Source organism: Pezoporus wallicus, unplaced genomic scaffold, assembly GCF_028554395.1.
Source record: "Pezoporus wallicus isolate ANWC-B61680 ecotype Strahan unplaced genomic scaffold, APGP_CSIRO_Pwel_v1 scaffold_11491, whole genome shotgun sequence".
NCBI lineage: Eukaryota > Metazoa > Chordata > Aves > Psittaciformes > Psittacidae > Pezoporus > Pezoporus wallicus.
Window position 1 is genome coordinate 221,993 of NW_026642649.1, and position 25,302 is coordinate 247,294.

The 25,302-nt window shown below is 49.5% G+C and overlaps 1 protein-coding gene across 1 annotated transcript in view; it reads left to right on the forward strand.

Moving 5' to 3' along the window:
• Window positions 1-21,805, forward strand: part of EEPD1 (endonuclease/exonuclease/phosphatase family domain containing 1) — a 53,690-nt gene extending 31,885 nt beyond the window's left edge. Inside the window, exons 3-7 of the mRNA XM_057431509.1 lie at window positions 14,674-14,784; window positions 17,024-17,158; window positions 18,441-18,567; window positions 21,066-21,260; window positions 21,354-21,805. Coding sequence (XP_057287492.1) covers window positions 14,674-14,784; window positions 17,024-17,158; window positions 18,441-18,567; window positions 21,066-21,260; window positions 21,354-21,553 — 768 coding nt within the window. The 3' untranslated portion in view covers window positions 21,554-21,805. The remainder of the gene's footprint in view (window positions 1-14,673; window positions 14,785-17,023; window positions 17,159-18,440; window positions 18,568-21,065; window positions 21,261-21,353) is intronic.
• The last annotated feature ends 3,497 nt before the right edge of the window (window positions 21,806-25,302 follow it).

Consider the following 25,302-nt stretch of genomic DNA (forward strand, 5'->3'; position numbering starts at 1 on the left):
TTTGTAAACAGCCTATGCATGGCTGAGGAGGGGGAGACAGAGGGGAGGAACTGTGTGGAGCTGATGGCTTCCTGCCTCCAAGCGATGTGGTCCTGTTCAGGGGGTGCATCCCCCTGGTCCAGCGCCATTAGCTTAACCAAGGTGTCTCAGCAGCCTGAGATCCCACCTGCAGAGATACAGCAAAACCAGCAGCTGCAAAAGGCTGGAGGGTTTGTAAATGAAGCCCGGTGTTGCAAACCAGATCTTTTCCTTCTGCGTGAAGAACCTATGCGGTCTATGATTTTCCTGGCTTGGAGAGTAGGACTGCACTTCCAGAAGTGCTGGGACTGGTGGGTTCCCTTCACTTTCTGCACCTTCATCTAGCAGACCAAGCAACCAGCTGTGAGGCAGCATGGAAATGTAAGAGACTTGGTGGGGTTCAAAGAAAACCCCTGGACTCAGAGCCCTGCTGGGAAAACTGCTGCTTTTGTGGCAGGTAGTGAGCTGGCGCTGGCACAGGGAGCCTCTGTGAGTGACATGGCAAGGAAGGAAGGAAACCTTCTCCTGCCTTGTGCACATCCTGCCTGTGTGAAGGAGAAGGTCCTGCAGCACTGGGGTAAGGCTGCATCTGCTAGGAGCTCTAGAAATACTGCGTATGATGAAATGCAGCAGCCGTGGGTGCTTCAGCCTTGGCTGGGTTGGTGTTTCACAGAGACCCCATGTACAACCCTGTTAGTTCAAGAGGGGCATCTCTTCACTGGCTTTCGTGAGCTCTGATTTTGACCCAGAGGGGTGGATTTTGTTGAAAGGCAGTGACAGATGATGACCAGGCAGGTGATGCTGTAGGTCTTGCATGCAAAGGCATGCTTCTCAACCACTCGTTGTGCAAAACAGGTTAATATTCACACATTGTCACTGCTCACTGCTCACAGCAGTCCGTGTCTCTGGCACCTCACACTCTGTCCAATTCTCACCTCTCTGTGGGGCCCAGCGCCTCCTAACACATACTTGGGAAGGGTGAGTGCCCTTAGCCTAGTGGGAATGGCTGATTGAGGCATTGCCTGGGGCTCTGCAGGAAGGTCTTCCGAAAAGCTCAGCCTCAGGAAAGGGATCTTTCTAAACTGAGCTCTCTGAATATTTGATATCTGCTTTCATACAATGCCAGGCTTAAAGAATGTAAAAGGCCAGATTAGCCCTCTGGAAAATACCAGGGTGGCATTATGTAAGTTCAGATAAATTTGCTGTCTTTAGGTTTTAAATACAGGAGGGGGTTAGGGGAAGCAGACAAGAACAAAATCCCGTGTCCTGCCTGCTTGCAGAGTCAGGTTTTGAGGGCACACGCTGAGCTTTGCATTTGTAAATCATTATTTCCCTGCATTGTATTGCAGGGAAATAAACGGAATGTTATTAAATAGTAATATTTTAATATTAACTGCCGGATTGATTCTTCCTGGGGAAGAGGCGGAGCTCTGGGAGAGCTCCCCAGGAACTCTCACCCCAGGGTGTTTTCCAGTATTTTACTCGGTCTACGTGCTATTTCTAGGTTTGGGAAGTCCTTACTTGCAGATGAAGAATTCTCCTTGGCAAGTGTTGATTGCACCTGTTTTGGGAAGGGGAACAAACTAATTCTCCAGAGGAGCATGCTGTCTATATAGCTTAAAAAAAAAACTGTGCAAGCAACAGACTGCACCGCCTCACCAGACATTTCCCATTGTTGGCTGTTCTGATGGTTAACTCTCTAGTCCTTTTCCATAGGCAACAGGTATGCCAAAATGTTTGTTGGCATTGGTGCTTGATGCCAGTAGGATGTGCAGGAGGAGCCACCCAGTTAAGATGAATATAAAAATACTCTTTTCATTCTGTCAAGTGTTCCCCCTGCGCCTTTCAGGTGTTTCAGGGCTCTTGAACTCATTTCTCCTTCAGAAGTAGGTTATTGAACAATTTTAAGTAATCTGTGCAACAGCCTTATCTTTAGTAGCCCCCTGACAGCTTTCTGTTTTGAGAAGGTTTTTTTGGGGTAAAAGCAACAGTAACCCATGATTTTCCTATTTGTGTGTTAATAAGCAAGTGCATCTGCTGTTACTGTCGATGAGGAAGGACTGTCCACTTGATTCCACCAACAGCAGTTTGGTCGCTTCTCATCTGGGAAGTGCAAATCGTGTAACCCTCATCTGTGGTTTGTGCAAGTGTGGAATTCAACTGCAAAGTGATGATTATTCTGCTTGAAGTTGAAAGTGATGGATCTAGACTGGCATGAGAGATACAATGGGTAGACTGAAGGGTGGTAGGAGCTGGGATGAGAATTGTGGTTTTGTTCAGGGTGATGTTCTTGAAGTAGGTGATGACTTGCAGCCTGAAAAAATAGGGTAAGTAAGATAGGCTTCACTATCAAGGTTTGTTTGTGCCAGTGGTGCCAAATTTGTGCACTGTACGCTATGTCCAAGAGGTCAGTGAAAAGCAAGTGAGAAGAACAAAGTAATTATCAGTAGGCTTACGTTGTCTGTATGGGGATTGTCACCCTCAGATTTGGAGTCACAAATAAAAAGGGGTTGAAAGTCTTTCACCTGGTGTTTGGAAGTAGAGTTCCTGTAGCTGCGAAGCACGGGGTACATCCCCTAGGCAGCAGCAGAGGTAGTGATTAACCTCTAGCTGTCTTAGTGCAGGAAGGGATCTCCCGTCTGTGGGCCAAACATTATGTGGTCACCCATTGGGCTTATGAACATGAAGAGCTGAAATGATAGAATGGGAGACCTCTGGTCAGCTTTCTCCTCCACATAGATTCCCCCCTCATTTGAAAAGGTATTTCTGTCTCTTCAAAGAGGATATCCTTGCCCTGTTGAATGAAATGGAAAACTTAGCGCTGTAAGCAAGCAGTTCCTATGATCTGTGCTCATTGCTTTACTTTTCCCACCTCCCTCAGCAGTACTAATGGCTGGAGTTGTCTCCTGTGATGTGGAATCTGTTTCCTGGGTTTTCTCACCCATAGGAAAGACAGATGTCTGTATTTGAGAGATGCGCACTAGAGGCAACCCCTTCCCATCAGGCAGAACTTTCATGTTATGCCTGAGGAATCAGTGAACCCCAACTGCAGTAGATACTGAGCAGGTGATATTGTTTTAGTACAAGAAAATCACTGCCTGTCACTGATCAGAAGCAGCTTCTGTCTGAGGGGAAATGCAGTGACTAATGTTGCCTACTTTTACAGGGTAAGACCCAGGAGATGAGGACAAAAGGGAATACTTGATCCTATCTAGTGGCATCGCTCTAATAGTGCCACTTCAGCTACAGTCAAAATCACGTCTGTGAAACGCTGAGCTGCCCTGTGCATGCTTTGCTGTAGCTGCCTTCTTTCCACACAGCACACAGAGAATTTTAACTCGGAATTTGCTTTTGTTTTCTTGATCTGTTTCCTCCAGATATTATCTGAACATAAAAAGTGTGACGTCAATCGAGGTTCCAGAATTTCCAGTATGAAATGCATCTGCTGCAGGTTTTTATTTATCTTTGGTCTGCTTTTGAGTAGGTCGAGCCAGATCAGTGTTTAATCGTGATTAAGCCCATTGTAATCTCTGTTCTGTCTAAAATCCCTCTCGGAGCAGAGCGGGATGTTTATTTGTGACAGGTTATCCCTTTTTGGTGTTTGGAAGAGGCTGTGCTCTCCATTTCAGGGGTAAGCATAGGCACGTCGCTTCTTGCTCGTGTGGGTATAAATATATTTGTGTGGATATAAATATGTTTGTGCGTGCACTTGCTAGGGCAGTTGGACGTGAGCTGTACCGTGCCTTGACATGGAGCAGCTGGTCACCGCAGGGCATTTGTCTGGCCCGTCACCATTTCCTTGGTGAAAGCACCAAGTGGCTGGTCACAAGTCAATGCTGCCCTTGCAGGCAAATGTTATTCCTTGTATATAAGCAGGCATTGGCATGGGAGCTACCATCAGTGTCTCCTGAAGGAAGAATAGGGAAGGGATAGGACAAGGGGTAACGGGTTAAAACTGAAACAGGGGAAGTTTAGATTGGATATAAGGAGGAAATTCTTTCCTGTTAGGGTGGTGAGGCACAGGGCCAGGTTGGACAGAGCCTTGGGTGACAGGGTTTAGTGTGAGCTGTCCCTGCCCATGGCAGGGGGGCTTGAACTAGATGGGCTTTAGGGTCCTTTCCAACCCTAACCATTCAATGAATCTAAGATGGCAGAGGACAAAGCGAGTTCATAGAACAGGACCAGTTTTGGATAGTCAGCAGTTTTGGGCAAGGGTGTTTTGTAGTTTGGTTGATTTTTAACTTTTTAGTGGATTAACACAGCTGTGAGAGTGTTTTAATTTCAGCCCAAATAATTTTTGGTAGCTTATATGGATTAAGTGATACATATGTTCTCTCTGGGGAACCAGAATCCATTGCATCTGTTAGAGCAGAGCCTTGGTCAGGGTTGGAGGACAGTCCCGTAGGCTCTGTGGAGAGTGTGCTAGTGAATGGAGGCAAAAACCATCTATTACTTATGCTAACCTATAAATAAAGAATGTGCTATTCGAGAAAGGAATCAGTGTCAGATTGGGCTCTTTAAATTTACATTTAGAGATGTGAAAAAGAGTATAAAAAGTGTATGAGGTGTTTTTATAAAAGGTGAAATAACATGTCCTAGTGCCAGAAACTGAGGAGATTCTCCTAATAATAAGCATCCACCCCCAGAAATGAATGGAATGGGATGTGAGACAGATTTAAGTGACTCTGCAGAAGGTGGCACAGTGTTCTGTATGGTGGCATAATCAATGCCTGAAGGAAGAATAAATATTTGAGGCTGGCAGTGGTTGTGAGTCATATTATATATTTTTCTCTTCCTTGTTTTTGTGTTCTTACCATGGGAAAGAATGTTTGCTCTGAGCAGAGATGAAAATCAGCTGGGGAAAACGGTAACAGAGGGAAAGAAACGAATGGAAGTAGAATGGCCAGTGAATAACTATTTCTGTTGGAAGTCTCTGTCAAGGTGGCCAAACTGTGGCCTTGTAGTAATGAGGGCTGTGCCTTTTCCTTGTGTCACGCCAGTTCTTAACATCCTGCTTTTATTCCTTCTCATCCTGCACATCGGGACAGTCCTTTAAGTCTTTACCACCAGGTATATGCCAGAAGGGCACAAGCTTTTAAGTAAAATACCCAACTCACTTGCTTACAGCTCTGGAAATAAGTGCATTTCTATCCTGGGAATGGAGAGAGACCCTGTTATGTTATGTGCTTAAGCAGCTTTCCTCGATTAGTAACAGCCAAAACTGTGGGTTCCCTGTTCCCTCTCTGTTCTTCTTTTGTATTAGTACGCTTTCTTTCACCTCCTCTTTCCTCCGAGCAAAGGCAATGTGCATGTAAGGAGACTGAGATCATGGCAAATCAATGTAGCTCCCTGGGTGGCTGGTTTTTTATTGTTTGGGGTATGTTTAATGGTGCACCAGAAACTATTTCTCAGCGCTTTCAGGTCTCACGTTTCGTAGGATGGTTTTCTGTTTGCTTTCCATATTAAAGGCTAGGCTCTGATAAACTGATTTTCCCTGTGTGTAGTTACTGGGTGAGGAAGGCTGTGCTCGCGGTGGTTTGGTTTTACACCCTGCCGCAGAAATCGATTCCTGAGTTTCAGGTTTCATGAGGAAGGAATCACCCCAGGGAATAAACAAAAATGAAGTGAAAAATCAGAGGGGTTCCCAGCAAGCCACTGATTGCAGCGGTTGCTGCATTGTCCTACTCATCTCAGTGATACCTTCCCTAAGCACGCACACGTATTCCCAGAGAGGGGTATTTCTGCTGGCAGAATTATAAATCCCGGCCTGGTGTGGGCTGGAATGGACCTTAAAGCTCCTCCAGCTCCAACCCCTGCCACGTGCAGGGACCCCTTCCACTGGAGCAGCTTGCTCCAAGCCCCTGTGTCCAACCTGCCCTTGAGCACTGCCAGGGATGGGGCAGCCACAGCTTCTCTGGGCACCCTGTGCCAGCGCCTCAGCACCCTCACAGGGAAGGACATTTTCTTTCCAACACAGGAGCAAGTAAATGGTTGAGTCCCAGGGTGGCTCTGGTTTCGGCGCAGCTAGCCGGTTGAGCAGACTGGTTTATGAATGTGACAAAAGCGTTTGAGCTCAACTGCTCGTTTCTCATAAAAGCAGCTTCATGAAAAAGATGGCCCCATAGTCATGAGGGCTGCTTCTTCTCCTTCTCTACAGCACACCAGGTCCCTTAGCGTGCCATTATTGCTGTTAATGATTGTACTGCTTACTTATGCAGAAGAAAACATCCTCTTGAAAAGGCTTCAAGAATACATTGCACAGACTGTGGTCATCCTCTTAAGCCTGAATTCCTGTATCATGTTTAAAAAAACCCTCAAGAGTAGGAAAAGAAGTAGTCAGGAAATGTCTTCTGCAGTATTATTCTGTCTCATGAAGTCCAGGAAAAAGCTCAGCCTGTGGCTAGAAACATGAGAAATTAAAACCCCACAAAACTTCCCCTATATGGAGGATAGCAAATACAGGTGATCTCTTCCATAGGGAAAGGGCAGTACAGATTTCCACCAAGCATCTGTGAAGGCAGCTTCCCATTAAATGGCAAACTGGCTGAAAGATGTTACATATCCTGTTTAGACAATAGGTACTTGAGCATCCCGTAATTCCTCAGTAGTGGCTCCAGCACTTAAGTGCTGGAGAACGAGGAGGGTTATTGTGCTGCCTCTTCCAGTTGTTGTTCTGCTGCTTTGCACCAAAGGTTTCAATGTCTTCCTCTTGAAGATCTATAAAAAGACGTTGTTTATAGAAATAATCACTTTATTTAGGATGGAGGTGGGAGAACATGATCTGCATTGCTGTCCCGGGAACACCGTGATTGCAGGCAAGCAAAGAACTGGTTTTGTGGGCTACAATCTGGCTTTTTCTCATCATATATTCAAGGATCAAGTAATTTCCTCTTAGCTGTTACAAAGAATTAAGCAGTTGGGTGTCTGTGCTGAGCTGTAATTCATCTGGGAGGGCAGTGTAGGAACTCGCTGCTAAACTTTTCCAACATAAGTACTTAAAAAGGAAAGCAAATAACTTGGAAGCGCAGAATTACGCTCCTGCCACCCCCCAGCTGACCCTGTAAAGCCTGGCTTAGAGCCCCTCCTCTGAATTGCTTCAGCCAGGTTTGTGCATGTGTCCTGGGTTCAGCAGTAGCAGTCATTTTTCTCCTTCTTGGTAGCTGGTGCAGTGCTGTGTTTTGACTTTCAGCTTGGGAACAGAGCTGATAGCGATGTTTTGGTTTGGCCAAGGACTTTGTGAGCCTCATGCTCTGCCAGGGAGGAGGGGAAGCCGGGAGGAAGCAGAGACAGGACCTGACCCAAACTGACCAAAGAGGTATTCCATACCACAGCACGTCATGCCCAGGATGTAACTGGGAGTTAGCCGGAAGGGCTGGGGGACTGCAGGGTTGGAGGAGGTATCGGTCGGAGCTTGGTCGGGCTTGGGGGGCGAGTTATCGGTCAGTGGGTGGTGAGGTGTTGTATTCTGTTCCCTTGTTATTTCCTTTATCATTATTATCATTGGTGGCAGCAGTAGTGATTTGTGTTATACCTTAGTTACTAAACTGTTCTTATCTCAACCCGTGGGAGTTGCATTCTTTTCGATTCTCCTCTCCATCCCTCCGAGAGCAGGGGGAGGGCAAGAAAGGGGGGGGAAGTGAGCGAACGAATTACCTGACTGGGTTTAAACCACGACAGCATGAAAACAAATCATTACACACTTTTGATAACTGAGATAATGCTAAGCTTATCAGCAGAATTGTTTCCCGCATGTTCATGAAGTACAATGGGTGAGGAACACAGCAATGGCAGGAGAGAGGCATGTGCCTTGCTGGAGTCACATCCATGGGCTGGTTCGGAACACAGCCAAGCTCATGGAGGGGCTGATACCCGACGTGGGAAATGATGCCTTCAGTTTGAAAACCTTTCCAGTCCTGCCAAGCATCATTTGGCTGCTACATAACCCCAGGGGTGCCTGAATGGCAGAGACCCTGATGCTTTGCTTTCATGCTCTTAAGTGAGCAGTGGTGCCTCTCTGCAGAGCCAGAATTACCCCCATTTGATGCACGCAGAGTGGACTCGTACAATTTAGTTTCTAGTCTTTGTATAGTTGGGCTTGAAAAATGAGCCCTCCTCATCCGACCTCCTCTGAGCAGCTCAGTCCCGGAGGTTTCCTTTTTAAAGCATTGAGCTTAGAAGTGGTCTCTGCAGCAAAGCCATGAATTTGGGTCACTGTGTGGCTGCCAGGCAGCGGGGCTGCAGTATGGTAAATATTTGCTCTCCGGTCCATAACATGGTGCCTGGAGCAGTGATTTAGGAGCTGAGTGAGCACCTGATCCTCAGAGGAAGAAAACCCTGTGAGTCTGAATTACGGGGATGCTCTTTAAGGAGCAGAAGCAGCACATTTTCCAGGAAAAAATGGGCCCTGAAAAAAGCTGTAGGTGCCTGCAGATGCACCAGGACTTGAGACCCCGATGTCCATGCCTGTCCTCCCAGCAAATGAGCTTTGTATGTCCATAGCATGTAAAGGCACATAGAGGTGATGACAGTGCCTGTAGATCATAGAATCAGCTTGGCTGGAAAAGACCTTTAAGGTCACCAAGTCCAACCATTGTCCCAGCAGTGCCAAGGCCACCACTAACCCATGGCACTGAGGCTTCATCTCCACGCTGTGTGAACACTTGCAGGGACGGTGACTGCAGCCCTGCCCTGGGCAGCCTGTTCCAGTGCCTGAGTGCCCTTTGGGGAAGGAATTGTTCCTAATAGCCAGTCTAACCCTCCCCATAAAATATATATATATATATATATATATATGTATATTTAGTTCTTCAGCTCTAACTTCATTGTAGAATTATGTACAAGAGGGAGGAGTAGGAAACCTTTTCCAACATAAGTGTATAGTAATGGCTGAGACTGAACCCGATTCCCTGGAAGGGGGCTGTTCTTTGGAAACACTCGCAGTTATCTGTGTGTCCAACCCCCATCTGCCTGCGAAGGTTTATTTGCCTTTGTGTAATATCTATACTTGAAGAGCACAAGAAATAAATATCATGCAATCTTTATGAAGTCTTCCTAGAAGGGACTAGTTGAATGGGCATGTGAAAAATGTTGTATCTTAACATAGGGCCACCCACCCTGGTTTTCCCTTATGTTATTGATAGGGTTCCTCTGAATGGGGTTTGTGAGTGCATCCCCCACACTACCGGATGCATCTATTTCTTGTGGGGGGGGGTTTTGGCTACTTCTGCAAACAGGAAAGGGATATACACCTAAGGGAAAGGCAAACAAGTGTTGAAGGCCTGGGACAGCCCTGTCATCAGTGGGAAACGGGATCCAGTGCTGGGTTTCTGTTTCATGCTTTAGCCATAATAACGCTTCCTTCCCTGCTGTTACGTTTGGTTATAGAAGAATCCAGATGTAACCAAGGGCCTGATGCTCCTCCATGTCCCCTCACTGAGTTGTTCCTGCCTGTGGGAAGCGGATGCTCTGTTGGTCAGCTGTAGAAGCATGCTGGGCATCCCAGGGCCATGGTTTTCAGCTTATAGAATACCCAGTGATGAAGCAGAGAAAGCATATTTGTATTAAAAGATGGGTTAAAAAAGAGCAGTGCCAGATGGTCTTATGTCAATTTTGCTCTGCCTTCATCAGAAAGAAATTAATCATGTTTCAGGATGGGTGTTACGTTGGCGGGCTTCTCCTCAAGCACCACTGCACAATATACAAGGTATATATCATAGAGCTTTTGTGTTTACCTTTTCCTAAAGCATCAAGTCCGGCACTAGGAGATGTTCTGGAGCTCAGAGAAGCCTTTAACTTGGTGTTTCCTATCCCTGCAGATCGGAAACACCTGCAGTCCATAAATTGTCCATCAAAAGTGACAGGAAAGTGAGCCCAGACTTACATTCCTCATGCTCAGGTACAGATTTTTACTTCAAGATACATCCAGGATCTGCAATTTGAAAAAGGTAGTGAATTCTGACCTCATAGGTTAACATTGCCTTGGTCGGGGTCTCCTTTTCAGCTATTTCCAGCTCTCACACTCAAACCCCAAGGCTCTTTCACCATGACGGTGTCAAATCTTTACTAATATGACGCCTGAACATAGCTGCAATGGTGAGGAATTGAAGGAAGTTCCATCTCCGCCTCCCGTATCCACTAAAGCTGCTCCCTCTAGTGTCAAAGGTAAAGGACCTGTGTAGATGTGACACCTGGAAGTGGAATATTCATTCTCTTGTGCTCTTTCTCCTTGGTTAAGAGGAACCAAAATCACCTTTGCCTTGATGAAGTGAGTTGCTGTTTACCTTTACGTTTGGCCTGAAAGCTGTTGTGGTAATTAACCAAAAGAGGCAGTTAGCTGCTTTGAGTGCACCGAGATGTACCGTGCATAACAGGCTCACCTCGACAGCTCTGCATCACTGTTCCTTCTCTTCTCACCCTCCTTACAGCCTCTGCTCTGACACCAGGTCTGCAATGAGAGCATCCTCCAAGGAGGAATCACTGGCTAATTAGAAATGTGCAATTGGTTAAGCCCCAAGACGCTGTTTTCCTGTGGCACATTTAGTTTCCCTCAAGGTTTAGGAGTAGCACACCCTCTTTCGAGCGAAAGATGCTCACCTCAAGGGAGATCGCTGCCTCAGAGTGGTCCTCAGTGCTGGTGGTGCAAGGAGGACCACTTGATGAGCAGAGGTGTTCCACACGGAACGGTGTCATCATCTGGAGAAGATGACCCTGCAGTGCCTGCTCCGGGCTGGCTGCACAAATAGCACCCTCAAAAGAAGCCAAAGATTAACCGGGGCATCCTGAACAAGAGGAGGGGAGATCAGCTTGTGGGCTGCTGCAGTGGGTCCTAGTGGGGAGCTACTGCACTGGAGGGGATTTAACTTAATGTACAAATCGGATGCTCTTGCTGGCAGTGCTTGGAGTGTCTTAGGGAGGCAGGTAGGTGTGTTAGGGGGGCAGGTAGGTGTGTTAGGGGGCAGGTAAGTGTGTTAGGGGGCAGGTAGGTGTGTTAGGGGGCAGGTAGGTGTGTTAGGGGGGCAGGTAAGTGTGTTAGGGGGCAGGTAGGTGTGTTAGGGGGGCAGGGAGGTGTGTTAGGGGGGCAGGGAGGTGTGTTAGGGGGGCAGGTAGGTGTGTTAGGGGGGCAGGTAGGTGTGTTTAGGGGGGCAGGTAGGTGTGTTAGGGGGGCAGGGAGGTGTGTTAGGGGGGCAGGGAGGTGTGTTAGGGAGGCAGGGGGGTGTGTTAGGGAGGCAGGAAGGTGTGTTAGGGAGGCAGGTAGGTGTGTTAGGGGGGCAGGTAGGTGTGTTAGGGGGGCAGGTAAGTGTGTTAGGGGGGCAGGTAGGTGTGTTAGGGGGGCAGGGAGGTGTGTTAGGGGGGCAGGGAGGTGTGTTAGGGGGGCAGGTAGGTGTGTTAGGGGGGCAGGAAGGTGTGTTAGGGAGGCAGGTAGGTGTGTTAGGGAGGCAGGGAGGTGTGTTAGGGGGGCAGGGAGGTGTGTTAGGGAGGCAGGGAGGTGTGTTAGGGAGGCAGGGGGGTGTGTTAGGGAGGCAGGAAGGTGTGTTAGGGAGGCAGGGGGGTGTGTTAGAGGAGGCAGGGGGGTGTGTTAGGGGGGCAGTGTTAGGGGGGCAGGTAGGTGTGTTAGGGAGGCAGGTAGGTGTGTTAGGGAGGCAGGTAGGTGTGTTAGGGAGGCAGGGAGGTGTGTTAGGGAGGCAGGGAGGTGTGTTAGGGGGGCAGGTAGGTGTGTTAGGGAGGCAGGAAGGTGTGTTAGGGAGGCAGGGAGGTGTGTTAGGGAGGCAGGGAGGTGTGTTAGGGAGGCAGGGAGGTGTGTTAGGGAGGCAGGGAGGTGTGTTAGGGGGGCAGGGAGGTGTGTTAGGGAGGCAGGGAGGTGTGTTAGGGAGGCAGGAAGGTGTGTTAGGGGGGCAGGGAGGTGTGTAGGGAGTGTGCAGCTCCCTTAGGGTATCCAGCCCAGAAGATGTTGCTCTCCCTGCTCCCAGATTAGTCCAAGGCTCTTTGTTTTCTGCTCCTCAGTCCCTCCTCACATGCATGTCTCCCCAGTTTCTTCCAACTGCCCCTCCATTCTTCCAGTGTAAGTCATTAGCTCATTCCTTACCCACCTCTGCTTCTGGAGGGGCTCAGAGCAACAGGCATTGGCTCTTTACCAGGGTGGACAAAGAGCAATTACGTCTTTGGATCCTCCGTCCTTAGGAAGAATGGCGTGTTGCTGATGAGCAAAGGCAACAGGACTTGTCCTGGTTCCTTGTTGGCACCTGGCACACCAAATGGGGGCAGTGGGCAAGTACATGGCACAAGGGGGTTGACTGCTCAAGAGCACAGCGTGGTCTTTGCTAGGGGCATGCCTGGAGCCTGGTGCTGCCGTGTTCCTGCTCCCTGGAAGCACTGCTTATCCCACACAACCCAGCACCCAGCTGCAAGGGCGACCCTGGCAGCATAGGTGTGATGCAGGGCATGCTTGTGACCAAACCCTGGTGCTGTTGGTATTATGGCGTGTGTGTGAGGTTTGACTCTGTATGTGTAGGGTTGAAAGAAGCAGGTGACTTAATCGTTAACAATTTGCAGCCAGAAAGGCTCTAGAAAAAGCCAAAACTGGAACTTTTTTCCTTAGGAGGATTTTTTTTGGGGAAAATAATGTTGTTCTGATTCTGATTTTGATTTTCCTTTCCCACCAGAAGAACTGCTCCTCGAAAGGGCTGGAGTTGCTCTAACTTAGCTGTTCAAAGGAGGAAAGGCATTTCTTTCCTTCCCAGTGTGGGCTAGGAGCTTGTCTGTGTGTTTTTGCTGCCTGGGGGAAAGCAGAATATTGCCTGACGCTGGGTTTGGTGGGCAGATGATCTGAGAAACGCCCTTCTCACTTCAGCAAACAGCCGTGACCTGAGCACGCGCTCTGTCACAGCTTCGACATCCACGTGCCCTCTGGAGAATGGGCACAGACCAAAGCAAGGTGCTGCAGGCCAAGGACAGGCTGGGGGCTTTTGTCTGAACAAACTGCATCATCTTCTTGGTCAGCTTTTTGTTTGAGCAAAGTTAAATCCAGGCCTTAAAAAAACAAATCACTGTGGAGGAAACAGAATGTTCAGACTGGTGACGGGTGCTGTAGGGTTTATTCAGCCCCGACGTATACCTTGTGCTGGTTGGACTTTGGAGGCAGCTGCAACCCAGGGATAAGTAAACTCTTTCCTTGAGTTACAGTTGAATTTCTAATGTCAGCTTTTCCTGCCTGATGGCATACAATGGGCAATGACACCGTATGTTCTTCACAAGGGTGATAGGACAAGAGGAAATGGCTTGAAGCTGAAACAGGTCAGATTTAGCTTGGATATTAGCAAGAACATGAGGGTGCTGAGGTGCTGGCACAGGGTGCCCAGAGAAGCTGTGGCTGCCCCATCCCTGGCAGTGCTCAAGGCCAGGTTGGACATAGGGGCTTGGAACAAGCTGCTCTAGTGGAAGGGGTCCCTGCCTGTGGCAGGGGTTGGAGCTGGATGGGCTTTAAGGTCCCTTCAACACAACGCATTCAATGTTAATGTGGCATCTTGAATGAGAAGCCCCAGCCAATCTCTGCATTTCAGAAGACTCTTTTAAAAGGTGTGCCAGGCATTTTTGCTCTGGGTGTGTGACCAAAATGACCTTCAGCCTTCTGAGGCAAGAAGGGGTTGCTGGGTTGCATGTACCTCAGAAGTCAACACTTACAGCTTTAGCCTCTGGGATGCTGCAATTGCAGACGAGGCAGTGGGTGAGAGAGCAGGGGTTTAATTTCAGTTTTGAATCAAAAGATGAAGATGAGAACACCTGTCCCACTGTTCTGCTGATGCCCACGTAGGAAACCCATCTGTGCAGTTTATCACCGTAGCTCTTTGAACTGTGTTTGGCTTTACCACTGCAAAGAGTCACTGTGGACAGGAGGTTACTGTTTGCCTTGAAAATCCTTCTCCGTTAAATAGGAGGGACATTCTGGATATTACTTCAGTCTTCAATCAAAAGGACCTGGGGGCTTTCCGTGGTGTCCACAGTTACAGCATCCCTGACCTGCTGGGCATTAGGACACAGCTCCCATAGCTCCAGCCACGTGTTTGGACACGCAAAGGTGTCCAAGTGCTGTGGCTGTGCGGCAGCATGCAGGAAACTGAGCGCTCCCGGGAGGTCAGCCGCATCTGTGTACGAGCTCATTCCTTCATGCTCAGGGAGTCTCAGCGCGCCATCCCTGCTGTAAAATACCCAAAATGCCGGCTATTGAGCTTGGCCAACACCCTTCCTCTCTTGTAGTGCTGGAGTGGAGCCAGCCACGCTACGGGGGCTTCCTGCCCCGGGGAGAGCTCGGCACCCATGCGTGAAGCCCCTTGAGGGTGGGATACGGTCCAGGCAGCATCTCTGGAGGTGGCACAGAGGAAACCTCTTTCCAGCCAAGCAAGCAGCTTTGGAGAGGAATGAGAAAGGGTCTGAGGGAAAACCGTTCCATTTGCACCACTTGCACTGAGCTGTTGTCATTGCTATTTATTTCCAAGTCATGCCCATGGGGGTGGGTCATCCTGCGCTGTGTCCCACAGCCTTCAGGGAGGGCCGGGAGCACAGCCTGTCCATGTCTTACCGTGCCTTGTTTTGCAGGTTTGTTTCCAAGCCCTACAAAGCTGATCTCTTTCATTTTTTCCCTTTTCCCTTTCCTCTCTCCAGTTTTGTGCGGAGCTGAACCAGCCGACGCTGCCAAACATCCGCAAGTGGAAGGGCCCTAGAGGATGTTGGAAGGGTGTTGTTTCCGAAAAGCCCTCAGGCCAGCTACACAAGGTACTTTAATCCCCAAGCCTGAACTTCACCTTTGCTCCTTTTTCCCCTCTAACCAAGGACATATTTTGGATGTTTAAGGCAAAACATTGTGCAAATCTGTTTTGGCAAGGTTTGCACCTCTTGTGTTTTAAGCTGGCTGTTCCTAGAGCTTTCGATTCACTGTGTGGAGGAATTGCTCTCCTCAGCCTGTGGCACACGTACAAGGAGGAAGGTGTGTGCTGGGGGGAGGTATGGTGGGTGAAAACGGTGCAGAAACAGAGAAGAAAGGCTACACATTTGGACAAGGAAAGAGTCCCTGGTTTTGCCCCTGGCAGTCTGCACTGTGCTTCTCCCTGCAGCACCTTCTGCTGTGGGAATATACCTATGTGCTGCAGTGAGGTACTCATTTATAAGGTGGAGATAGCTGCACCTGCTACCCGTGACAGTGTTCAAGGTATGGCTACACCGGGTGCACCACTAACAGTGCCCAAAAGCAGCCTTTCCCAGGGGAAAATCTCTCTCCCTTTAAGGGTGCTAATGAGTTTTCAGAGCAAGGTCCTCCTGTTGCTGCGGAATGGGTTCATTCTCATGATGCAGTTATTGCAGTGTGGATGTTGTTGGGGGTGGAAGCAGGCACCAACACTTGTCACATAACTCAGCAGTGCATGGGGTTGTCTTCATCTGTTCTGAGCACTGAGCACTAAATACGTAGCCACAGTTGTATCCCAGAGTCACGCTGCTTTGAATTCACGTTTCCTTAGTTTGGCTTTTCCGAGTCGGGTTGTGCCACTGCTCGCTGTTTTCGGGCTGATGTTGGGGGGGGGGGGGGGGGGGGGGTGCAGTTCCTTTCATTGCCCTTCGGAGGAAAACCCAGAAATGGGGGGGGGAAATCCCAAACAAAACCCTATCCCAAACCCACCACCTGAGCAGTGCAAGTATTACCACTAGGAAGGCTTGGAGGGTCTGAATGTGTCCAAGGTTCACCACAACTCACACTTAATTCTGATGCAGAGTGCAGATTCCCTTCAACACATCCTTATTCGTGGCTGGAGTTTTCCTTTGGGATCTTGTTAGGCCCGGTTATTAAAGCACTGGATTTAAAATTGTGCACAGTTGTCAAAGCTGTTCCCTCTGCTCTTCCCTTTTTCCAAGAACTGTTAGTAATTGTCTCACGGTTTCCATGTGAAATCCAGAGCCTTTGGTCCGTTCTTTCTTGAGCTCTGTTTCCAAAGATACCAATGAAAGCTCTGACCATGGGCTGCGTGAGTAAACCCCATCACCTACCTTGTTTTACTGGTAGGGATGTAAGAACGAGCTACGTGAGAAGCCTGTGGCCAAGCTAAGAATAGAAATGTTCCCCACTGGCTCTTCCTTTTGGCTGCTCTAACAGAGATCCAGGCTGTGCTGGAGGTGGGGCTTGTTGCACTCAGAGACAGCCTCTTCTGCCCCTGGGGTCAGTGAGTGAGACCCTGGGGTTGGAACACTGCGTACGCGGGAGCAGTGCACTGAAGGAACAGTGCAACCCGAGTGCAAGGCTGGTACCGGGACACTTCATAGGGTTTGCTTCCACCTGCCTTCAGCCACGGACTGACTTTGACCACCGTGTTCATGTGAAATTGGGAGCCAGGAAACAGCAAAGAGCAATTGTCAGCAGCTTTATTCTCCCCCATCTTTTCCTATAGCAGTTTTCAGACCTTAGACTTGGGACTGGTGGAATGCAGAGCAGATAACACTTGGTTATTGCAGCTGAAAAGGAAAAGAGTCCTCTTTGTGCTGGATTTAACTGTGATTACCTGGGGGAAGTGGCTTTGAATGATACCGAGGAAGATGGTGTCTGGGTGATGGGAGGAGAGGCTGACAGACTTTGCTTTAGCTACTGCTGCTCTGTAACCAGGGTGGGATGCCAGCTTCACATCCTGAAGTCACCAAAACCAAAACCCCGTGCAGGATGGTAGAAAGAGCTGAAAGGGTTGGAGAGCTGGAAAAGAAAGAGAGCAGATTGAGAGAGCTGAGAGGTCTAGACCAGATCACACACCAAGAGACTGAAGGAGCCTGCATGCTTTCAGTTTGTGGGTGGCAGAAGCCTGTGAGATGGCACATGGCATGGGGAGAAGGAACAACTGCACGCAGCATCATCTTCCAAAGCCCCAGCAGCCACCCAGTGAGACCATGAGGTACTGAGCTCAGGCTTAGACAAACAGGTTGGTTTTGCCTTCTTACTGCTCGCTTTTTTCATTCTCTTTTCTGTTTGTAATTCCAGGGAGTTGAATATTCTGGCTTCCTCTGGGACACCACAGCTGGCATCGAACTGAAAGATGCCTCATCTCAGGAGAGTCCACAGACGAACGGCAATGGCAAGCACTCGTACCCTCACCCTTATCTCGCCCATTTCAAGGTAACTGCTGTTGTGTCAAGGGACCCTCGTTCAGCACTGGTTAAAACATTTGGGAAGGGTGGGAAGAGACACAGTGTTCTAAGGGATAAAAACCTGTGTGAGGCTCTAACTCATCACTTCAGCACTGTCTCATGGCTTGGTTATAGAACGGTGGAGTGGGGTAAGAGTAGGCAGGATGGAGATGGATGTAGATATCTAGATGTATAGATACGGAAGTACAGAAAGCACAGTGCTCCTGAGAGACTCAGGCTTATGTTGCTGGCATACTGCAGAGTTTACATTTTAAAGCTGTTTCAGTAGGCTGAGCCCATCTAAAAGAACATCGTGCATTTGGGAGGTTGTTCCCGTACATCTGCTCTGGCTTTGAGCTGAAAAAGGGTACATTTAAGTTAAGTATTAGGCAGAAGCTCTTCCCTGAGAGGGTGCTGAGGCGCTGGCACAGGGTGCCCAGAGAAGCTGTGGCTGCCCCATCCCTGGCAGTGTTCAAGGCCAGGTTGGACACAGGGGCTTGGAGCAAGCTGCTCCAGTGGAAGGGGTCCCTGCCCATGGCAGGGGTTGGAGCTGAAGGAGCTTTAAGGTCCCTTCAGCCCAAGCAGTTTGTGATTCCATGATTCTATATGCTCGAGTGAACATCCAAGCAGAGAGAGCCCATCTCCACACAGGCTGTGATGGAGGGGTCCGCTTTGGGGAAGTTGACATTTCTGGTAAGGCTTTGAGAGAAGCATTAGTAAAATAATTCTTAGTAAATAAATTATTAATAATAATATTAATTAACAATGTTAATAGGTCAATATTAGGAGTAACTATTACTCATGCCAGGTCAGTCCCTGAAGGTAAGCAGAAGACTGCATGGAGCCAACAGCTCCTTTCAAGGTACATTAAGTTTCTTGGTCAGTCTCTGTGGCAGACCAGGGCTAATCACGAGTAGTAATTAGCCCATGTAATGACCACAGCATTATTTGTAGCTTATTAACAACTGGGTTTGCATCAACTCATTTCCATCAGCAGCTGGCTTCCTTCTGCAGCCGTGGGGGAGAGAAGCTGCTTGCCCGTGCTCATGCAAACCAGTTTCTGCAGAGCTGGGAGGGGGTCACGTTAGCGCAAGCAAAGCTGCAAACCGCGTCCCCCTCGTCCTCCTAGGGCCAAGACAAACCAAACCCCACCACACACACCGCCAAGCGAGTCCTCCTCGCCAAGAGCACTGCGAACAGGCGTGTGGCTCGGCTTTGTGACCTCTCGTGCCCTGTGTGCGCGGCACTGATTTCTCCTCCTCCCTCCCCAGGTTGGGATGAACGACCTGACCCTGGTTAACCTTCACCTGGCCTTGCCGGCGGGCGAGAACACCGGGAAGAGCCACGACAGCCACAAACTGGCGGCCTTTGCACAGACTCTGCAGGAGACACTGAAAGGTGAGGCTGGGCTCCCCCCATCAAAGGGGATTTCGGTCCATAAGGTGAAGCCTGCATGAGCACGAGCCTCACAGACACCCCTGGCAGTGTTCAGGGCCAGCAACATGCTCTGGGGTGAGGTGTCCCTGCTCATGGCAGGAGGTGGAACTGGATGAGCTTAAGGTCCCTTCCAACCCCAAACTGGGATGCTGTGATCCTCATCAGCCTCAGCGTTGTCTTTACCGGTACCTGTGCTTGAATGGCGCACAGTGTGGCAAATGTGCTTCTCTCTTCCTCGTTGTCCTAAAGTCTTTCCTCATTAACACTAAGAGCACAGGGGATTCTACTTTGATGCTTTGAGAGCATCTTTTCAAATGCAATTCCTTCTGATTTTATGCTAGTTTAAGAGCAGGTTCAGCCAAAAAAACCACAAAAGATCCCAGGGTTAAGACCCTATTTTAAGGGGGCCTTCTGGAAATGGCACACCTGATGTCAGAAGAAAGCTTAATGGCTCTTTTCCCCCAAAGAAATAGGTTCTATACATTCACTTCTTGGATAACTGGAAGCCTTTTGGAAATCTCAATGCTAATGTAAAAAAAGAGACCAAATCCTGCTTTGGTGCCTGCTTTTTTGGTCTGATGTGCAGTGTGATGTTGTTGATGGTAAATAATCAGCTGCTCTGGTTTTACAGCAGGATGGGGGACACCAGAGTTTAGAGCTGAACCTGAGCAACACTGGAGGCAGCTGCCTCCTTTTCTTTACCTCACTTCTGAGAATTTGCTTCTTCCTTGGAAGCTGGCAAACGGAATTCAGTTTCCTCCGAGGCAGAGCAGCACCTTTTGGGTTCTGCATGCTGCTGATCTTGTTGTAGGAACAGAAAAACCTAGCCCTTGGGTTACTGCTTGACAAAGGTGCAAGAGGGTTACCAGGTTCTGTGCATGACGGTTTCCAGCTTGGACCAGTTTAGCGAGGTTGGTCGCTTGGAAGCATGAACATCTGTCGTGTACAACACAAGAGGTGTTTGTCGTTTACGTGTGTGCTACTTTTGTTCCTTTTGAGCTGCACGAAGTCAGAGCTGGTTTTAGGTGCTACTGCTTTAAGTATTTGCCTACGTACCTTGAAATTGGAAAGGATGAAGGTAGACAAAGGGATCATTTGTGTAATCCCCAGAGGCTGACCTGAGGCACAGATAAATGTGTAGCTCTTCTGAAGTGAACCCGGTTGCATTTCCACTGTGTCTAAACTGAGGCTGTCAGCGTTAGGGCTTCCTTTTAGTTGATGTGCTCACTTCCCTGTGGTAGGACAGTACTTGTTCTTGCTTAGTCTTTCACAAATGAGACTCTGATTCCTCCAAACCCATGCAGTGCAGGTCTTGTTTCCTAAACAAATGGTAGTGCACACTTGTTACTTTGAAGTACTGAGTTACCCTGCCAAAATGAATGCCATGCTTCAGATTACCATCATCCTTCAGCTTCTTCCAAATCAACCCATAAAATATGGGTAATAAGAACTGATTTATCTGTGGGCACGGCAGTGAGTTTGCTAACAGATGCCTACTCTGTTCTCTTTCATTCTTACAAAGAGGCACAGGAGCCTCTTTGTACATTACTCCTGTAATGTAGAACACTAATGATCCCATATTTCTCCCATCAGACCAGAGAGTCCTGGCTCCTTTTTCCACCTAGTTCTTTCCCTTCATCAGTGCTGGAGAGATGTGGTGGCTGTTGGTTGCTCATAGCTAACTCTTTGCAGCATCAGTTTGTCTTCAGTGCGCATAGCACACAGATGCTATTCCCGATGTGCAGCTAGTGCTGGAAGCAAGGGACCAGGGTGTTCTCCCATCCAGCTTGGCCATATGTGATGTGTTACCCACACATCGGGCACTAGGGTTTCTTATAACCTTTGAGAGGCTGTAGGGAGCCCCTTAGAAGCCAATGTACAATCACATCTGGAAAAGTGTGCCACCGTGTCCCCCCACATGGATGCTCTGGGTCCTGGTGGGACAGCACAGCCTGTGGGAGGGGCCTTGGCAGCAAAGTAATACTTAATCCTGGTGTCATTTCCAGTATGATTTGTGGCTCGCAAAGGGCAGAGAAACCACGAATGGTTTCGCTCTCTGTTCGTTGCGTCTTAGCAGGCAGCAGCATGGTTTGAAGTGTTTGGGTTTGGAAGTCAGACGCTGTCGATCTCGCTGCTCTCATCCCTCACACACAGCGCGGAGCGGAGCGGAGCGGAGCAGGTTTTGTTGTTGAACTTGCGCTCCCTCTCCTGGCTACTTGTACAGCAACAGCCCCAGGCGAGGAGGCTTGTCCCGGCGCCAGGAATGGCAGAGCAAGGCAGGAGCAAACAGGCGGTGAGGGAGCCTTTAGACAGCATTCCTGCCACGAGTTCAGTCAGATCAGCTTTGCTGCTCAGCGTTTGCATTTTCCCTCCTCCCATTTACCCACCCGCGCTCCCTCTCGTACCGAAGCAATGGATGTCCATTCCTCCCATTCACCCCTGGTTTTCCTGTTTCCCAGGAGAAAAAGACGTGATCATCCTGGGAGATTTTAACCAGGCCCCAGACACAAGCGACCACGACATACTGAGGAAGGAGAAGTTCCATCACCTGGTCCCTTCCAGCACCTTCACCAACATCAGCACAAAGAACCCACAGGGATCCAAGTCGCTGGATAACATCTGGATCAGCCGGAGCTTGAAGAAGCTTTTCACAGGTACAGCTGCTTCTTAGGGAGGTCGTGGAACCTTTAGCGAGTGACACGAGCCAGCGGGCAATACCTTTGTCTCTGTGGTTCTGTTCCATGCAGGCCATTGGGCTGTCGTGCGCGAAGGTCTCACAAACCCGTGGATCCCTGATAACTGGTCCTGGGGTGGGGTGGCCTCGGACCACTGCCCCGTGCTCGCTGAGTTCTACCTGGAAAAGGACTGGAGCAGGAAGGAGGTGACGCGGAACGGGAACGGGGTGACGGTGGAACGCAGCGACTCCCACGCGAAGCACGAACGATGACGTGAACTTGAGGGTGCCTTCTGCTCGCCGGGGAGCAGGCGGAGGCTGCCTCCCCTTCGCCTTCCTTCCCTCTCTCCTCCCCGTGCCTGGGGAGCTTCAGCACTTGATTTCAGTGGCCGTGGCCTTGAGCCCCTCCTGGACAGTTGTGGGGTGCCCCATGGCAGCGCTTTGTGGGGTCACAGAGGACATTTCCCATGCCTGGAGACTGGAATGAGGATTGTACAGGAAATAAAGTGTACTTTTAATACTGTGCAGGGTCTCTGCTGCAGCGCAGCCCAGCAGGGCTTCGTGGGGAGGTGAGGGGGGAAAACGTCTCTGTTCCTTGTCCTCTGGTCCTGCAGCTGGCATCAGGGAGGAGATGTAACCCTGGGTCTTAGCCCAGGAGCCGGTGTTCTGAGCAGGGCTCTGCACCGGGGACAAAGAGCTGGTACATCAGTGGGAGGGTCTATAGACAGGCTCACATTCATGTAGTCACTGCAGAGGCTGATGTGTGTGTTGTACCAACCTTTGCCCAGCGATTGGTTTAGGGGTGTTCAGTTTCTGCCTCTGGATCATCAGTCTCCTGAGCTTCATTGCTGTGTAAGTCCAGGCACCACAACAGGCAGCCTGAATACAGTGTATGGTCACTGTGCACATGGCAGGGATGGGGTCTGCTTCTAAGGAGCTTTGTTGCTGCGCATGCCCTGGGTGGGCAGGACTGCAGTCAGCAAGCTGCCGCGGGATGGAGCATCACGTTTGCCACCTTCATAAAAGTTTTCAGTAGCAGCAATCAATAAGCAGTGACTGAGAAGGGAAAAGCATAAGGAAAAACAATTCAGCACCTGCAAAAGAAATAGGTTGAGTGTGAGACGTGCTGAGCTGCCCACTAGCCCAGTGCCTTCCGCTCCCGGCTGCAGGTGGCCACACATGATGCTGCTGAGCAGAAAGGAAAGCTCTGGGGCACAGCTCACTGGACCACAAAGGGAAAACTACTGCTGGCAGCACTGCCATACCGAAGGAGATGGGATTGAGAGGCTTAGAGCAAACCAGTACCATATTCTTGCAGCGTTTCCTTGACTTTCTAACCTGCTGTCTCATTTCAGGTAGCAAGAGCTGAATAAACTCAGGTGCAAACACACACAGCTGCAGATTTCAAGCAGCTTTTCTGACTGTAACAGAACTAAGCCTGGATGAAGGTGGAATGGTCTGGGTGTGACTGAGACTGAGGGAGGCAGCATTGACATTTCAAGGGGTTAAGTGAATGACTCAGAGGTACCAGACCAAATTACTTGCTCAGCATTCCCTGTTGAAAATGGGAGGTGCAGGCGTTTGTCCCTGCTCATTGAGCCAGCCTGTGAGCTTAGCTCCAGCTTTCATTCTGGCTCCTTGCCTCTGCTTTGTCCTTTTCCCTTACATATGAATGTTTGAAGGCTGAAATGACTTCACAGCTCTAGAAACAAAACTCGTAAGGGCCAGGTCAGATTTAACCTGCTGCAGGTGTAAGCGCAGGGTGATGGTCTGCAAAGCAGCAGCACTCACTGCTGCGGGAGGAGCCTTTGCTGTGGCTGATGGGCTGCCCATTAGCATGGGCTGATGGGGGTGGAATGAGCAGAGCCACCTTCATAACCCATGTGGGAGCTGCAGGGAGGATTAAATGGGGCTGGTCTGTAGCCCAGAGCCAGCCCAGGCTGCTGGGAGAAATGGGGAGCTCTGGAAAGGTGATTGTTTGGTGCCTAAGAAGATGCCTTGGAGTAAGATGGATCCTTTGTGGCCAGAGGGAGGAGGACAGAGGAGTTTGGTACCTATATGGAGGTCTGCCTTGCGTGGAGCATCAGTACGAGGTATGTACCCGGTTACTTCATGTTGGGAATCAGTGTCTTGATAGTTTCACTGGGTTCAAAAAGCTCGCTTTGCCTTGTGTGTGTGACATCCTTGGAGGGTGATGAGGTGGTTGTGAGGACTCTGGAGTTCCCAAGAGCGTTGGTCATGTTACGGTGGTTCAGAAGCTGAAGTGGTGGGAGCAAACCTGAACAGCAATAGCTATTCCAAGGTGCTTACAGCAGCAGCTAGGCCAGCCCAGTGTTCAGTAGCTGCATTGCCCTGGCAGCACCAGGCAGGTGGCCCAGAAGCAGTGAATTGCTCCTGCAGGTTTTCAAGCTGAGTTGTGGCCTTTCTGAGCCTGCTGCAATGAAACCTTAAAGCAGTGCCCTGCTCACCGAGGCTGAGGGGGACACATCTGGGGCTGGGCCTCTCCTCTTGGCTCCCACAGTGCAGGCTGTTAAAGCATTCCCAGCCAGATTTACTCGTCTTCCCTCTCTGCTCCAACCTGTTTGCTTCAGGGCAAAGCCTCTGCTTTATCCTGTGGGCTTTTTAGGAGGATTTATTTGGCAAGGGTCCATTTGGTCTCCTGGCTTTGCAGTGTGGCAGCACCAAGCAGTGCTGCAGGCCAGCTGGAAGTAAAGGGGTTTTGATACAGGAGGAACCACGAGAGATGCTCAACACCTCTGAGGAGCAGACACAGCTAAATAACTGTGCTGGGACTGAGCTCCCAAGAACCAGGTCGTGGCAGCCGCAGGTTGAATGGATCTTGGTGTAGCAGTGGGGGAAGCTTGATCACACGTGGTAACCAGCACTCTAGAGCCCTTGTGGGAATTGGTGCTCAGCATCCCTAGCAAAGGGTCAGCCCAGGGGATTCCAAGGTTGTCCTAGACGTTTAAATGGCTTCTTTTCAGAATGAGTTAAGGTTTGGTTATAAAATGGGTTTCTTAAAGGAGGATGTGGGCCATGGGCAGGATCTGCTGTTCCCTGGAGGACTCACTCCAGGTTGGAAGGTCAAGCACTTCACAAGCTTTTCCTTGCCTGTAGGAAGCAAGACCAAGCCACGCAGGCAGTTCCCAGCCTTTGACTTCCCAGGTTCCATACTTCCATACACAAGTTCTAGATGGGAGAAGCTCTCAGGAGTTTAGGAACTTCTGTTCATTTAGTTCTCCCTCATGTGAGGAGCTGCACTGGCAGTGAAGCAGGGTTTCCATGGGAGACAGAGCCTGCAGCAGCTGATTTCAGATAGGGGGGTAAAAACAAAGACTTTGAAGAAAAAGCTCACGCTATAACCTAATGAGAAAAGGATCTGCTTGAACATGCATGTGTCCTTAGGTTATATATGGTCCTTTATACGTGTGGCCTCTCCTAAGAGGCACCTGATTGCAGAGTTGCAGTTTTACCTTTGTACCTGGAGGTAGAAAAGCTCCTGCCTCTAATCAGAGCAGCTGAAAGGACTTGCATACACACAGGTTAAGTGTGTGCTTAGGAAATACGTGGCTGGGTGACCTGTTGATGACTTATCCTTCTGGCCATCTCGTAACCCTGTGTGATGGGATGCTCCCAGCCTGAGGGGTGTCCAAAGGTGTTCCTTCAGCAGCAATGTGAAAGCACAGGCCTTGCTGAAGAAGAAAACACGGCATGTGCACACACCTGAACTGCTCAACCTTCGTGTGCTGCAAGGAGCACCAGCACCTGCAGGACTCTCACCAGCTTTTAGGAAGCACCCTTCAAGGAAGCTCTTCCTCCTCCACACCATCCCCTCAGAGCTCCTTCATCCCTTGGCATGCTGCTAGTCAAGAGCAGTGGTTGTTTTATGTCCCCTTTCTCTTACTGCTTGAGGTTGCCAGCCTGCTTCCATGAAGATCACTCGCAGTATGTGCCTGGCTGGGCACCTCGGCACTCATGTATACACTCATCTGGGGGAACCTTTACCTGATGCTTTCAGCTGT